Below are 16,390 nucleotides of genomic sequence, written 5' to 3'. Positions count from 1 at the left end.
TGATCAATTTGAAGAAAGAAGTTCAACAACAGGTTGAAACGGAGTCAAACATGGTCGTTGTGGATGTTGTTTCAAAGCCTAACAATGAATTGAAGTGAACAGCGCTTTATTATATATTATGATTAATTCAAAACACATATTCAAGCATATGCATAGGCTATGTATAAGCCCTGAATTAAAATAATGATTGTGAAGCTCGTTATACAATACAAATCCTACTACAGAAAAACTATTTGGACAGTGTAAACAACACTAATTGAATTGGGTAATATCAGAGAGGCTGTTTTAATGGGGGGGGCTTTATTACAGCATAGCAAAAATGTAAAATGCAGGGTGACCAGCTCTAGGAAGAGTCTTGGTGGTTCCAATCTTCTTCTGTTTTAAGAATGATGGAGACCACTGTGTTCTTGGGATCCTTCAATGCTGCAGAAATGTTTTGGTACCCTTCCCCAGATCTGTGTCTCAACACAATCCTGTCTCGGAGCTCTACGGATAATTCCTTCGACCTCATGACTTGGTTTTTGCTCTGACATGCACCGTCAACTGTGGGACTATAGACAGGTGTGTGCCTTTCCAAATCATGTCCAATCAATTGAATTTACCACAGGTGGACTCCAATCAAGTTGTAGAAACATCTCATGGATGATCAATGGAAACAGGATTCACCTGAGCTCAATGTTTAGTCTCATAGCAAAGGGTCTGAATTCTTATGTAAAGGTAGTTCTGTTTTTTTATTTTTTTACTAAATTTGCTAAAATTTATAAACTTTTTTTTGCTTTGTCATTATGGATTATTGTGTGTAGATTTCTCAGAAAAAAATATTTTTCATCTCATTTTAGAATTAAGCTGTAAAATGTGGAAAAAGTCAAAAGCATAGTGCCTTCGGAATGTATTCAAACACCTTCTCTTGCTGTGAAGAGCCCGAATCACTAGATCATTTATTCTGGTATTGCCCCTATAAAACGTGTTTCTGGTCACAGGTTCAGGAATGGTTAAAAAAATATCACAAAACTAACCTTACAAATAGCAGTGTTGGGCGATTTTGGAAAGTCATAGTTGATCAAAGGTTCAGAATTCATGTAAAACATCACAATTGAAAATATGTCACGTGGAAACCAAACGAAGATGGTCTACTGTGATAGGTGGGATGGCCTGAGGCTGATGGGTGGGATTAAATGTTTGGTAATGTATTATTGTCATGTGATTGCTGTGTATATATAAGTACCATGTATGTCAAATGTATATGTAAAGTGTATGTATTTTTTTTTCACAGCTTTTGTGCTACATATGCATAAATTGTACATGTGTGTCCTCCGAAGAGGTTAATAGACTTTTTTTTAAATTAATTTTTAAACACTATTATAGTTTGATAGTCAGTAATGGAATTAATCGCCCCATTCTCATCTGACTTCCAACTTTCTGACCAATGTTAGCTAGCTAGCTTGCTACACACAGGGCTCAAGAATAACTTTTTTTCATCACCTTCCCAGAATTGTTCCAAAGTGCATTTCAAACCATCCCAACATGGTTTTACTCATTGGACCTAGGTCATTCAGTGATTTTTAAAAGGCTAATAAGAATAGCCTACTACTGACATAGATACATGGGGCTGTCAACTGAGGCAGAAATTCACCACTTTCCCTCTATAAAGGCCAACGTTGGAATAATATTTTGCATAAATGTACATAAATAATTGGCCTATATGTAAAAGTGTAGCTTGGGTTATATATGCATATTGGCTACAGCCTCTCAAGTCCACACCGATGCTGACGTGAGGGAGGCGCCAGAAAATGTAGCCAAATCTTTTTTTTGTAAGTCTTTTTAATTACATCAATATAAGCTAAACGGCAGTCATGTTTGACTATTAGAATGTTGGTTAACATTAACATCTAAAGGCTTGATTCAGTCGACATACTCTGCATGGTTCGTTCAGATCCAGTGGTCACGAGCGGAGAGAAAGGCCAGTGTCTGCTGCACCCCACCCACCTTGCAGTCTGAGTAGAGGTTAACCATAAACCTAGAGGTTTTATGTCATTTTGAGGCATGTCTTGTTTCAAAACGTTTTTTTCATTGTCCAGCAGGCGAAGACACAATCCTAGTCATATTAGCAACCCATGCTAGTTGTTGCATCTTTAGATCTCCCCTCGTTCTAAATTTCGAATGGATATTTTCATCGGTTTCATGAAACTGCTCGCATGTGCAGATAGCTTTTTAGAACGGTGTGTTCCCGCTAATTTAATTCTGGAACATTTGCACATAGCCTACTGCCGTGTGTGCATTGCTGCCGTTCTAATGTGAAGCAATAATATATATATTTTGATGTACAGTAGTTCTATGAATTTTGAATCTATCTTCCCAGAACTGTGCCAGAGTCTGTCTGAACTGTCCCAGACATTTTATTTTTTTGTGCGTCCCCGGGACTACCTTCATTTTGTGCCCTGTCTACATACCCAGAAAGAAAGCACATTGTTCGATCCTCTTTGTCTCTCTCTGTAACTGTTAGACAATTATTTGCTGTGTTGGCTCTAGTAATGATTGGTAAGACTGGCGGCGGTCAGGACACAACAAACGAGGCAAACAAGAATTATGAGGGAAAAGGATGTAGCTAGCTAGCTAGTACTAGTTAATTAGTTTGTTGTTCTCACATCACTTGACTGTGCTCAACACACACACACACACACCACCGGTCCTACTCACTCACTCACTCACTCACTCACTCACTCACTCAGCAACAGCCTGCCTCACTGCCTGATAGTCATCAGTAGCAGGTCACAGTGAAATGTATATATTTTAAGAGAAATGCAATGGCGGCCACGGTGCAATTTAGAAGTAGCCCAAAAATGTGCAAACCCGCGACCAATACATTTTCACCCGTGACCTCGTTTTCAAAGTAGCCCAATTCTGCATGCCATGCAGAGAGCGAGAGAGGACTCTTGTGATTGGTCAGCATCCTCTGTGCATGTAGAGAGGGAATGAACGGAGTCTAGCGAATCTCATCAGAGTAGGTACGGTAGTCTAGTGTCAAAGAAAGGAGAGAAATCACAGCCTTTTGAGATATGCACATTTCAATATCGCAATTTGGATTGGAATTTGATTAATCATGCAGCCCTACCACGGGCACCATTTTGAGTAATGTTTTAAGTACTTTTGTGTCTCTTTAAACAACATTCTCTCTGTCCCACCGCAGCATCCATATCTGTTGTACAGTGCTGCACACACAGGAAGGTGTGGCCGAACAGTTCATCAGTGAGGTCAAAGAGCAGGTGGCTCTCATTTTGAAGAACCCCAAAGAGAAGACCACTGGAATGGTGAGTGTTAATGCTGACTCCGTTACCTGGAATAAACTTCCCAGCAGTGCACCAATGCTCTAATAGAAAATATCAATCGTGTAAGATTATTTTTTGAGATTTATATTCACACTTAAAATGAGAGAAAAAAACAATTTTTTTAATGTTCTCTAAAGTAGCTTCGCTTGCAAATATATTTCTTTTATATTTTAATTTGCAAACGTATTGGATTTACATGGCTCTACATTCATAAATGTTCATGCTCTAGGGAGCGATCTATGGCATGGCCCAGTCCATCCCTGACAGATCCATGGTGACAGAGATCTCCTGCGGTTTCCTGGACTGCCTCTACAGCACAGAGGAGCCAAGGTCCTCTCAGCCCCAGAAGACCCATATAAATGGCAACAGCAACGGCAAGGCCCACTGAATAGGCTGTGTCCTGGACACACACCTGGGTCATATTCATTAGGGCACGCAATGGAAAGCGTTGTAAAATGTTTTGCATCGGAAAAAGAAAATAAGTGTTTCTTGTTAGACAAGTTCAAGTAGTTCCTCCCTGTTTTAGTGTGTTTCCTTCCGTTTGGTGCCTAATGAACACAGCCCTGCTTACCAGCCTGCTTCACCTCTGGTCCACCCAATGAATCACTCAACAGTTGCCTTATCTTGCCCACCTTTAATCTATCCAAAAACCCTTTTTCAGATATCTTCAGAAGCACAAGCCATTGTTTTTAGATACCGAGGCATTTTTCAAATATATGGAAAGTAAAAGCACATATGTAGAATAGCAGCTCAAGCCATTCAGATAAAGTTATGTATGGTTTTGAGAGAACATTTTTTGAAATGTAATATAAATTAGTTTTTTTTTATTATAAAAACTAAACTATAGAGCACTTGACGACGGTTTAATTCAAGTGGTAATTTCAATGTCCTGTCTCAAGATTTTCTGCTTCAGTTAGATGCTATGAACTCTTTAATTTACAATATCCTGCTATCTCTCTCGAATAAGTGTCTCGTTCTAAAGTGGTGATTGAAAATACTCTAGATAAAAAAAAAAATCATAGAACATTTTAGCCTCCGAGTAATGTTTGGTCGAGAGCAAGACCACAATCATAAGTCAGGGAGAACCCCTCTACTGCCTCCTACCAGAAAACACGATATACTTCTCAATACTCATGTTCCAGGTACTTCAGACAGTGATTTTAAATCTGTCTCTGTTCGAATAATCTACAACAAGTAACAGTTTTCACTGAAAATCATTCATTTCCTAGTGAAATAAATAAAGACCCAATGAATAGTAATGAATGATAGAGGAGCAATCATATCTGCATGGATTTCTATGGACAACAAACTTGAGTCATTTTTAAGACTTGAGCTCCTTTTGAATTTAGCACAATACTTTCCTAGCCACTTATTGTACTATAGTGCATATATACATGTATTCCTAATTGTCGTCCGTCTGTGGCTATTTGCATGTTTCAGTAATAATTCAGGCAGCAGGAAACCCCAGCTGCTGTAGTACACTACCTAGTATACTGTGCACCGCCAATATGTTAAGAATCTGAGACCACATATTCATTACCCCTTTCTATTTGAGTCAATGGTTTAGCCGTGAATCGAATGGTTTAACCTAGAATTGATCTCAAGGAACTGAAAACAACTTATTTCGGCATCTTTTATAGGCTGTTTTAGGTCTCCAACTCAGATTTAATCATTTTTTTAATGTGTTCTTGTATTAAAGTAATCAACTTATCTTCTAATTTTATCTACCTCAGTTTCTGTTCAATGCAAATGTGTTGCTTGTTCACCCAGTAACATCGTTATAGGGCTAAAGAAGACAGGAAAAGCCTGTCTCAGTTTTTCATATAAGGTTTAAACATTTCAGACTAAACTGTTATGGCATTTGATAAACTGCAAACTGTTCTTAAAAGCAATGCTACTGGGATCAAACTGTTTGCAAAAAAACACACCCCTACTGTACACTTGGTGGGACACCCCAAAAATCCTTTGATCTTTCCAATGTGCTTTCACGTTAGTGTTTGTAGTCAAACTTTAAGTACATATCAGTTGTTTTCTTTCCATGTCTGTGTCGTAGATGTTTTCCCTTTCTGGAGTCATAAGGAGGGAAATAGTCTGACAAGAATGATATGATGACTTTTAGCCTCGTCCTGGTGTATCATTAAGCATTGACTATGTGACCACTTCTTTTTTTTTTTTTATCACAAATTGTCTCGTGTCTTTCTTTTTTTCCTTTTCTTATCTTCAACCATTGTGTTTTTCTTTTTGACTGCAGGGCAAGCACTAATTTGTTGGGGGTCAATTCTGGTCTTCGAGGGCTGCAGTTTCTAGTTTGTTCTTTTGATTTTCTAGCGCCACTGCTTGATTATGTAGCAAGAATGAAAAGCAATGGACAGGGTGGCCCTCAAAGGCACACATTTGTCAGAGACCTGACGACGGATTCATCCTGTGGTTTCTATTTTTCGGTGGAGCCGTCAATGGGGAAACATCCACTAATATTGTGACATTTCAATAGCCAGGAGATTATTTTCAATTGCAATAGAAACATGTACATGTCCTTTATGAAAATGATTGTGGTAGTATTAGTACATGAGAAATTGCTGCTTAGTGATTACCCCACCATATAATCTGTAACTTGTACAGTGAGAATTGGGTCAGCTTTACAAAATGTGCCTGTCAAAATCTGAACGAAGCACCTTGCCCTCTAGGAGGTATGGTAGATCATGCCTTTCTGTTGTTGTTGCATGGGCATAATTGTAACAGCATTAGGCATTTACCTGTATGCCTTTTTATAGGTTAGATTGACGAGTGCTATTGGGTAACTCCAATGAATAGATCCATAAAAATATATTTATGTATCTAAGGAAATGTAGATTATATTTGTATGTATCGATCAGCCTCAGGGATTTGGCTTCATAACATCGAGTTCAGTAAGGTCCAGTTCTCTTTTATACCGTACATGTAAGTGTTGTTCATTTGAAATAATATCATTAAATGTTTAAAAAAATAATACTAGTCGTCATCTTTTATATACTGTATAAAACTTGTTTAAAACATGTTTTGCCCGAGGTTGCTAAATCACTACATCCACCCCTGACTATTGTGTAATTGTTTGCTATCCTTCATTACTCCAGAGGAAACACCTTTTGAAAGCATTTGTTGGCCTTGACTACACTCCTTTTTTCAGCATAACAATTGATTCAAAAATACTTTCAGCACACCGGAAGCTAAGCGACATACAATTTTCAATAATACCACAACAGCTGTTCCATTTGTTGTTTTTTTAGATAAATATATTCAATCTGATTAAACCTTGTTTATCATCTTGTGATTTCTAGGAGGGGTGAAATATTCTGTGGCTGGCCCCATTTATCTGTAGGCCACTTTTGACAAATTAATAAAGACACACTAGTTATTCAGACAAATTTATTTTCCAATTACTAGACAGAGGAAAACCATTTGAGACAAATGGTAGCCACAAGTAGGCTAGACAGTCACAACAAAACGCAGTGTTTATGTTGCCACTATAATTTTAGATAATGACGAATGAACAACAGTTCGTAGTCAGAGCTAGAGTCATATTACGTACCTTTTGTGATGCTTTTTATTTTAGAGCACTTGATCCGCTCAGCTGGGGATAGAGGAATGTTTCATTTACTGTGGGTTACGAAATTGACACTTGATAAAGATGAGCAATAATGACTGAATAAAATAAATACTGAGCAATATTGTATGATCCCAAAAATTTGGAGAATTATATTAATTTATACTACTACAATTGCTCAGAGATTTTTTTTTAACAAGTAATACTCTTTCTTCAAAAAGGTAAGGGTCAACATTATTGACACCCCTACAGATTCTTATAAATTAGTAGTCAAGTTTAGCATTTGGTCCCATATTCCTAGCACACATGACTACATGAAGCTTGTGACTGCAATCTTGTTGGATGCATTTGCAGTTTGTTTTGGTTGGGTTTCAGATGATTTGAATGGTAAATAATGTATTGTGTCATGAATTACATTGTAAATAAGAATAGAATGTTAATGCATTAATGTGGATGCTGCCATGATTACAGGTCATGCTGAATGAATCTTGAATAATGAGTGAGGAAGTTAGAGGGTCAAAGATGATACCCTCCAAGACATGCTAACCTCTCACCTTTACCAATAACGGGAGGTTAGCATGTCTTGTGGATATGATCTTTGAACCCCTGCAACTTTCTCACTATTTACAATTCCTTCAGGATTATTGACATGACTGTAGAAGTGTCTTATTTCTTAAACAATATCGATTTTTCTGAGCAATTGTATGAGTATAAAATAATATAATTTCCCAATTTTTGGAGCATACAATATAGCTCAGTATTTGAATTATTATTATTTTTGTCATTATTGCTCATCTTTATCAAGGGTGTCAATTTCAGACCCCACTGTATATAGGCCTATGGTCTTGGTACTGGCTTATGGTCTTGTGCTCTTAAATCCACTTTCCACATCTGTCTAGTAACACCACACTTACTAAATGTTACAATTGAATTGAATTGAACGTGAACATTAAACATTCATTGGGATTCTGGGGTGTCATTTCCTGTTCCTGTCCCAGGTTAGTTATCTGAATGAACGTATGGAGCGGGATGAATAGGTGTCCTCTGCTCTGGGTTCTGCCACTGAAATGACATACTGAAATGACTGGAACTGATAGACTGAAATGGCTGCAGGCCATGAGTTGCTCAGAGGACAGATGCTTGGTCGATGAAGGTAGTCAGTGATGTTTCTCTGGGAGAGGCCCCCGCAGTCATGTGTGCGATCTGGACCTGGTGAAGAGGATAAGAGACTGCAGGAAATACAGGGTAAATCAAATCAAAGTTTATTTGTCACATGCGTCGAATACAGCAGGTGGAGGAGACCTTAGTGAAATGCTTACTTACAGGCTCTAACCAACAGTGCAAATAAGGTATTTGGTGAACAATGGGTAAGTAAAGAAATAAAAACAATGGTAAAAAGACAGGGGGGGGGGCACTCACTGGTTGGTTGGGCCAATTGATGTAGTATGTAAATGAATGTATAGCTAAAGTGACTATGCATATATGATAAACCGAGTAGCAGCGGCATAAAAGAGGGGTTGGGGGTCACACAATGCAAATAGTCTGGGTAGCCATTTGATTACCTGTTCAGGAGTCTTATGGCTTGGGGGTAAAAACTGTTGAGAAGCCTTTTTGTCCTAAACTTGACACCGGTACCGCTTGTCATGCAGTAAGAGAGAACAGTTTATGACTGGGGTGGCTGGGGTCTTTGACAATTTTTAGGGCCTTCCTCTGACACCGCCTGGTGTAGAGGTCCTGGATGGCAGGCAGCTTAGCCCCAGTGATGTACTGGGCCGTACGCACTACCCTCTGCAGTGTCTTGCGGTCGAAGGCAGAGCAATTGCCGTACCAGGCAGTGATGCAACCAATCAGGGTGCTCCCGATGTTGCAGCTGTAGAACCTTTTGAGGATCTGAGGACCCATGCCAAATTGTTTAAGTTTCCTGAGGGGGAATAGGCTTTGTCGTGCCCTCTTCAAGACTGTCTTGGTGTGTTTGGACCATTCTAGTTTGTTGTTGATGTGGACACCAAGGAACTTGAAGCTCTCAACCTGACCCACTGCAGCCCAGTCGATGAGAATGGGGACGTGCTCGGTCCTCCTTTTCCTGTAGTCCACAATCATCTCCTTAGTCTTGGTTACGTTGAGGGATAGGTTGTTATTCTGCCACCACCTGGCCAGGTCTATGACCTCTCTATAGGCTGTCTCGTCATTGTCGGTGATCAGGCCTACCACTGTTGTGTAGTCTTCAAACTTAACCTGTCTGGGAACCCCTCGCCAACAGCCAATGAAATTGCAGGGCGCCAAATACAAATAAACAGAAATCTCATAAATCAAATTCCTCAAACATACAAGTATTAGGCACCATTTTAAAGATAAAATTCTCGTTAATCCAGCCACAGCATCTGATTTCAAAAATGCTTTACAGCGAAAGCTTATTAGGTCACCACCAAGTCACAGAAAAACCTAGCCATTTTTCCAGTGAAAGAGAGGAGTCACAAAAAGCACAAATAGAGATTAAATGTATCACTAACCTTTGATCTTCATCAGATGCACTCATAGGACTTCATGTTACACAATACATGTATGTTATGTTTGATAAAGTGCATATTTATATCCAAAAAAGACATTTTACATTGGCGTGTTATGTTCAGTAGTTCCAAAACATGCTGTGATTTTGCAGAGAGCAACATCAATACACAGAAATACTCATTATACATGTTGATAAATTCAAGTGTTATGCATGGGACTTTAGATAAACTTCTCCTTAATGTAACTGCTGTGTCAGATTTCAAAATAACTTTATGGAAAAAGCATAATCTGAGTACAATACTCAGAGCCCAAAATAAATAACCGCCATGTTGCGCAGTCAACATGAGTCAGAAATGTCATTATAAATATTCCCTTATCTTTGATGATCTACATCAGAATGCACTCCCAGGAATCCCAGTTCCACAATAAATGTTTGATTTGTTCGATAAAAAATCATTTATGTCCATGTACCTCCTTTTGTTAGGGAGTTTGGTTGTAGAAACATATCAAACTATGTATAGAATCAATCTTTAGGATGTTATCATAAATGTTCAATAATGTCCCAACTGGAGAATTCCATTGTCTGTAGAAAAGCAAGGGAACGAGAGCTACCTCTCATGTGAATGCGCGTGACTGAGAACGAGGCTGCTGGCAGACCACTGACTCATTCCCCTCTCATTCAGCTCCCCTTCATAGTAGAAGCCTCAAACAAGTTTCTAAAGACGGTTGACATCTAGTGGAAGCCTTAAGACGTGCAACATAACCAATATCCCACTGTAACTTCAATAGGGGCTGAGTTTAAAAACTACAAACCTCAGATTTCCCACTTCCTGTTTGGATTTATTCTCAGGTTTTTGCCTGCCATATGAGTTCTGTTATACTCACAGACATCATTCAAACAGTTTAGGAAACTTGAGTGTTTTCTATCCAATAATACTAATAATAATAATATGCATATATTAGCATCTGGGACTGAGTAGGAGGAGGTTTACTCTGGGCACGCTTTTCATCCAAAAGTGAAAATGCTGCCCCCTATCCCAAAGAAGTAAATCATGGTGTTGGAGTCATGCCTGGCCATGCAGTCGTGGGTGAACAGGGAGTACAGGAGGGGACTGAGCACACACCCTTGGTGGGCTCCAGTGTTGAGGATCAGTGTGGCAGATGTGTTGCAACCTACCCTCACCACCTGGGGGCGGCCCGTCAGGAAGTCCAGGATCCAGTTGCAGATGGAGGTGTTTAGTCCCAGGATCCTTAGCTTAGTGATGAGCTTTGCGGGTACTATGGTGTTGAACGCTGAGCTGTAGTCAATGAATAGCATTCTCACGTAGGTGTTCCTTTTGTCCAGGTGGGAAAGGGCAGTGTGGAGTGCAATAGAGATTGCATCATCTGTAGATCTGTTTGGACGGAATGCAAATTGGTGTGGGTCTAGGGTTTCTAGGATAAGTCAGTGACTGATGTGGTGTACTCCTCAATGCCATCGGAAGAATCCCGGAACATGTTCCAGTCTGTGATAGCAAAACAGTTCTGTAGTTTGGCATCTGCTTCATCTGACCACTTTTTTATAGACCGAGTCACTGGTGCTTCCTGCTTTAATTTGAGCTTGTAAGCAGGAATCAGGAGGATATTTGTGGTCAGATTTACCAAATGGAGGGTGAGGGAGAGCTTTGTACGCTTCTCTGTGTGTGGAGTACAGGTGATCTATAATTTCTTTCCCTCTGGTTGCACATTTAACATGTTGATAGAAATTAGGTAAAACTGATTTAAGTTTCCCTGCATTAAAGTCTCCGGCCACCAGGAGCGCCGCCTCTGGGTGAGTGGTTTCCTGTTTGCTTATTTCCTTATACAGCTGACTAAGTGTGGTCTTAGTGCCAGCATCTGTCTGTGGTGGTAAATAAACAGCCACGAAAAGTATAGCTAAAAACTGCAATTTATCACAAGATACTCAACTTCAGGCGAGCAAAATGTAGAGACTTCCTTAGATTTCGTGCACCAGCTGTTTAGAAATATGCACAGACCGCCCTCGTCTTACCGGAGTGTGCTGTTCTATCTTGCCAGTGCAGCGTATATCCCACTAGCTGAATATCCATGTCATCATTCAGCCACGATTCCGTGAGACATAAGATATTACAGTTTTTGATGTCCCGTTGGTAGTATATTTGTGATCGTACCTCGTCTCATTTATTGTCCAATGATTGCACGTTGGTAAGTAATATTGACGTAATGGCAGCTTTCACACTCGCCTTCTGCGATCCTTACGAGGCATCCCGCTCTGTGTCCTCTGTACCTGCGTCTCTTCCTCTTGCAAATAACAGGCATGTTGGCCTTTGTCGGGTGTTCGTAGAATGTCCTGTGCATCCTTCTTGTTGAAAAAAAATCTTAAGTCTAATTCAAGGTGAGTGATTGCTGTCCTGATATCCAGAAGCATTTTTTTTTGCTGTAAGATATGGTTGCAGAAACATGATGTACAAAATAAGTTACAAATAATGCGAAAAGACACATAATAGCACAATTGGATGGTCGCCCGTAAAACTGCTGCCATTTCTTCCGGCGCCATCTTACTGATAAATGGACATACGTCGGTTATTCAACTGGACATACACCTGTTAAAGCTATAGTGACATATGGAGAGACAGCATCACTAGCTGTGAAAGGGATAACAGGTTTGTCTATATCTCTTTTATCCCAGGCAATCCTAGTGGGTTTATTGAAATACCTCGTTGTACACACTAAACCACTCAGGGTGATGGTCCATTTTCTCTGCTTTTGTAGAGTCACTCTGGACATGAAGCCAAAGGCCTGTGAGATAAAGTATCACACTGTACGTCCAAGTCTTCATTGTCACAATCAAGTCAAATGCATTTTATACCCTACAGCCATTAAATTGATCCTAGATCAGCACTCTCAGACACTTTTTATGAATATATTCAAGCTTTTCTGACCTGGTTGAAGTCTTTGAAGATGAACTCTTTGTAGATGGCGTCCCTTCCCACCACCACCCACTGGGCGTTCCGGAGCAAGGGGAGTAGACGCTCCCTCTCCTCCTCACTCAAACCCTGGATTTTTACTGGCCTGGGAAGATCAAAGCAAATAGTCACTGGCTGCCTATGTGAAGGTTGGCAGTTGCACAAATGCAACCTGTGATTGGTTGCGTAGAAGCCCGTCTGGAGTTAGTGTTGCATTGCATTCCTGGGGCCTGTTCATAACGTTCAGATAGAAATGCGTTGTGTAGAAGCGGTACAATTATCTGTTTATGTAGAAGTGCTTTTTAATATTTTTTTAATAGAATTTGTTTCTGCAACATTCTGAACGTGTCACCCTAATTGAAAACATCCCTGGTTTTCAAAATGGTGGGAGGCTCCATTGCTTTCTCCTCATCACTTCAATGGGATTCCACAGCTCTTTACACATGTGCTATCTATCACATGAGCTTTAAACTAAGTTAATTCTGAAAGGTACTTAAAAAAAAGGAGGGTATTTGTAAAAGGATTTGTCAATGCCTCCAAATGATCGGTCTTGGTGTCGAGCCAACATGGAGACAAAGCAAAGAGATGTCACCACGAAGCAGCTGATTTTAAAGGAGAATGCCATCAACCGGTATCTTAGCAATATGCTAATCTTCTTTATCACTATCTGTGAAGCGTTGCCAGATTTGGGGAACATCACATTGACCACAGGCAGACAATAACCTAAGGCTTCATCTCATTCAATGACTGACTGTATAGACTCTGTTCCAGTCAGGACAATATGTTTTATTGCAAAAGAAAAACATTATATACACTTTCGGTGCCATCTCATGTTATAAGACTCACTCAGTATTCTGTTTTTCAAATACTCATATTTGGCCCAATCAATAACTCCAATTGCTTAGTTATCTATTGAAAACAACACAGTACGCCTCACAGGTGTGCCAGAGAGAATACATGTGGCTCATAACATAAAGAAGCTACAATACAAAGAAATTCACTCACTGTGGTTTTTGGCTGTTCTCAGAGAGACTGAGGGCTCTGCTTCACTTGCACTGAGGCAATCGGCTATCACAGTTAAAAGCAGCTCGAATGCAAGCTGGAGTCCTGTTCTAGCTGTCCATGCAGAAGCCTGAAAATAAATACACACTGCTGGACTTCGGCATGACCATAATCTTAAATCCTCTCCACTGTTGCCCATAACAACACCATTTCACTAGCCGGTCATTATGTGAAACATTTGAAAAGGGCATCCATGTTATCTCTGTGAAAGGATATTGACAGATTATGGTCTCAAACAGCACCTTTCACTCTAAACAAAAAATGACTGATTGATGTAATTCACGAATGTAGGTCAGTGTGTAACATTCAATGGTTTAGTCTACGCTAAGCTTATGAAGAGCCATATGTCAGAGAGATTCCATGGTTCTCTGTCCCTGTGTCAGGGTACAATGAGGGTCAAAGGTTAATGAGTTTCCCTACTGTGAGATGACCCTGTGAACTCAGCTGTAACGGGGCACTCGGGAAATTAGCTAGTTAAGGAAATGAACAAAGGGAGATGACAAATGATCAAGGTTAAAAGGCCTGAATGAGTGTAGGAAATGAATATGGTGCTTCAGTGGTTTGCTGTGGTTTGCACTGCAAAGGGTTTGTTGATGTGCGGACATTGAGTGGCTAGACATTGAGGTAGATGGGTTTGGGCTGGGGGTGGTAGGGTCAAATCAAATCAAATTTTATCCGTCACATGCGCTGAAAACAAACAAGTTAACTTACAGTTTCAAGAACCCCCCCCCCCCAAAAAAAAAAATATGAACAGTTAAGAAAAACAAATAATTAAAGAGCAGCAGTAAATAACAATAGCGGGGCTTTATACAGGGGGTACCGGTGTCAAGGTAATTGAGGTAATTATGTACATGCAGGTAGGGTTATTAAAGTGGCTATGCATGGATAATAACAGAGAGTAATAGCAGCGTGGGGGGGGGGGTGCAAATAGTCTGGGTAGCCATTTGATTACCTGTTCAGGAGTTTTATGACTTGGGAGTAGAAGCTGTTTATAAGCTTCTTGGACCCAGACTTGGCGCTCCGGTACCGCTTGCCGTGCGGTAGCAGAGAGAACCGTGTATGACTAGGGTGGCTGGAGTCTTTTTAGGGCCTTCCTCTGACACCGCCTGGTATAGAGGTCTTGGATGGCAGGAAGCTTGACCCCGGTGAGGTACTGAGCAATACGCACTACCCTCTGTAGTGTCTTGCTGTCGGAGGCCGAGCAATTGTCATACCAGTGTCATGACGTTGGCCTGGGGGATAGGTTTATGACAGTCATAAATACTTGTTTTCCCTTCTCTAACCTACTGAGGTTACGTTTAAAAAACCCTTGGTTAACATTGAGATTCTCGGAACATCAGTATGTGGAGGGAAATTAACTATATTCTGGTAATCCGAACAATTGAACATATGCGGTGGTACTTAATGAATATGATGTCAGTTCGGTTGTCATTTGAGACATTCTCATCAATGATAAGATGACATAAACTCTACAGTGGAAAGTCTACACATCAGAGTTATCAGATTTCACTTGGAATTGTTGTTCAATTTAAATGTTTGAATATTAAATTATTTGTGATGGGATGAAATGTGCCCCGACGATGAGCGTGTGGGCGTGCTCCGTCCTCATTTTCCTTTAGTACACAATCATCTCCTTTGTCTTGATCATGTTGCACCACACGGTCAGGTCTCTGAACTCCTCCATATAGGCTGTCTCATCGTTGTCGGTGATGTGTCACTGTTGTGTCATCAGCAAACTTAATGATGGTGTTGGAGTTGTGCCTGGCCATGCAGTCATGAGTGAACAGGGAGTACATGAGTGGACTGAGCACGCACCCCTGAGGTGCCCCTGTGGCAGATGTGTTGTTACCTACCCTTACCACCTGGGAGCGGCCCATAAGGAAGCCTATGATCCAGTTGCAGAGGGAGGTGTTTAGTCCCAGGATCCTTACCTTAGTGATTAGCTGTGAGGGCACCATGGTGTTGAACGCTGAGCTGTAGTCAATGAATAGCATTCTCACACAGGTGTTCCTTTTTTCCAGGTGGGAAAGGGCTGTGTGGAGTGCAATAAAGATTAGATCATCTGTGGATCTGTTGTTGCGGTTTGCAAATTGGAGTGGGTCTAGGGTTTCTGGGATAATGGTGTTGATGTGAGCCATGACTAGCCTTTCAAAGCATTTCATGGCTACAGATGTGAGTGTTATGGGTCGGTAGTCATTTAGGCAGGTTACCTTAGTGTTCTTGGGCACAGGGACTATGGTGGTCTGCTTGAAACATGTTGGTATTACAAACTCAGACAGAGAGGGTGAAAGTGTCAGTGAAGACACTTGCCAGTTGGTCGGCGCATGCTCGGAGTACATGTCCTGGTATTCCGTCTGGCCCAGCAGCCTTGTGAATGTTGACCTGTTTAAAGGTCTTACTCACGTCGACTGTGGAAAGCGTGATCACAGTCATTCTGAACAGCTGATGCTCTCATGCATGTTTCAGTGTTACTTGCCTCGAAGCGAGCATAGAAGTTATTTAGCTCGTCTGGTAGGCTCGTTTCACTGGGCAGCCCTCGGTTGTGCTTCCCTTTGCAGTCTGTAATAGTTTGCACGCCCTGCCACATCCGACGAGCCTCGGAGCCGGCGTAGTACGATTCGATCTTTGTCTTGTATTGACTACAGTTGCAGTACTGAGGGCTGTTTGAGGGCTGTTTGAGCTCTTCTTTCCCCCCCCAAAAGAAAATGAGTCTTAGAATGTGGCTCCCTCTCATCTGTGTATCTTTGGGTGTAATACACACCCTGGGATTGTACAGCAATGGAATCTCTTTTTTTTTTTTTTAAAGGAACTGACTCAGTATGGAGGTGGTGTCAATATCGACTGGCTACCATACTAACAGCGCACACATTCATGTTCATATTGCATGAGTTTCAAATGGGTGGATAAAACCTTTGGGTAACATGTCCTATGAGTGCCCTCTTCATAATGCA

General features: G+C 40.7%; 1 protein-coding gene and 1 pseudogene across 1 annotated transcript in view; one reads left to right on the top strand and one right to left on the bottom strand.

Moving 5' to 3' along the window:
• Window positions 1-6,312, top strand: part of LOC118369507 (sphingosine-1-phosphate lyase 1-like) — a 38,640-nt gene extending 32,328 nt beyond the window's left edge. Inside the window, exons 13-14 of the mRNA XM_035753938.2 lie at window positions 3,188-3,308; window positions 3,556-6,312. Of these exons, the coding sequence (XP_035609831.1) occupies window positions 3,188-3,308; window positions 3,556-3,714 (280 nt within the window). The 3' untranslated portion in view covers window positions 3,715-6,312. The remainder of the gene's footprint in view (window positions 1-3,187; window positions 3,309-3,555) is intronic.
• A 478-nt stretch (window positions 6,313-6,790) lies between these two features.
• Window positions 6,791-15,894, bottom strand: LOC118369387 (pterin-4-alpha-carbinolamine dehydratase-like; annotated as a pseudogene).
• Between the last annotated feature and the right edge of the window lie 496 nt (window positions 15,895-16,390).

This window comes from Oncorhynchus keta, chromosome 36 (genome assembly GCF_023373465.1).
Source record: "Oncorhynchus keta strain PuntledgeMale-10-30-2019 chromosome 36, Oket_V2, whole genome shotgun sequence".
NCBI classification, from domain to species: domain Eukaryota; kingdom Metazoa; phylum Chordata; class Actinopteri; order Salmoniformes; family Salmonidae; genus Oncorhynchus; species Oncorhynchus keta.
This window is presented reverse-complemented; position numbering and strand designations above follow the sequence as displayed.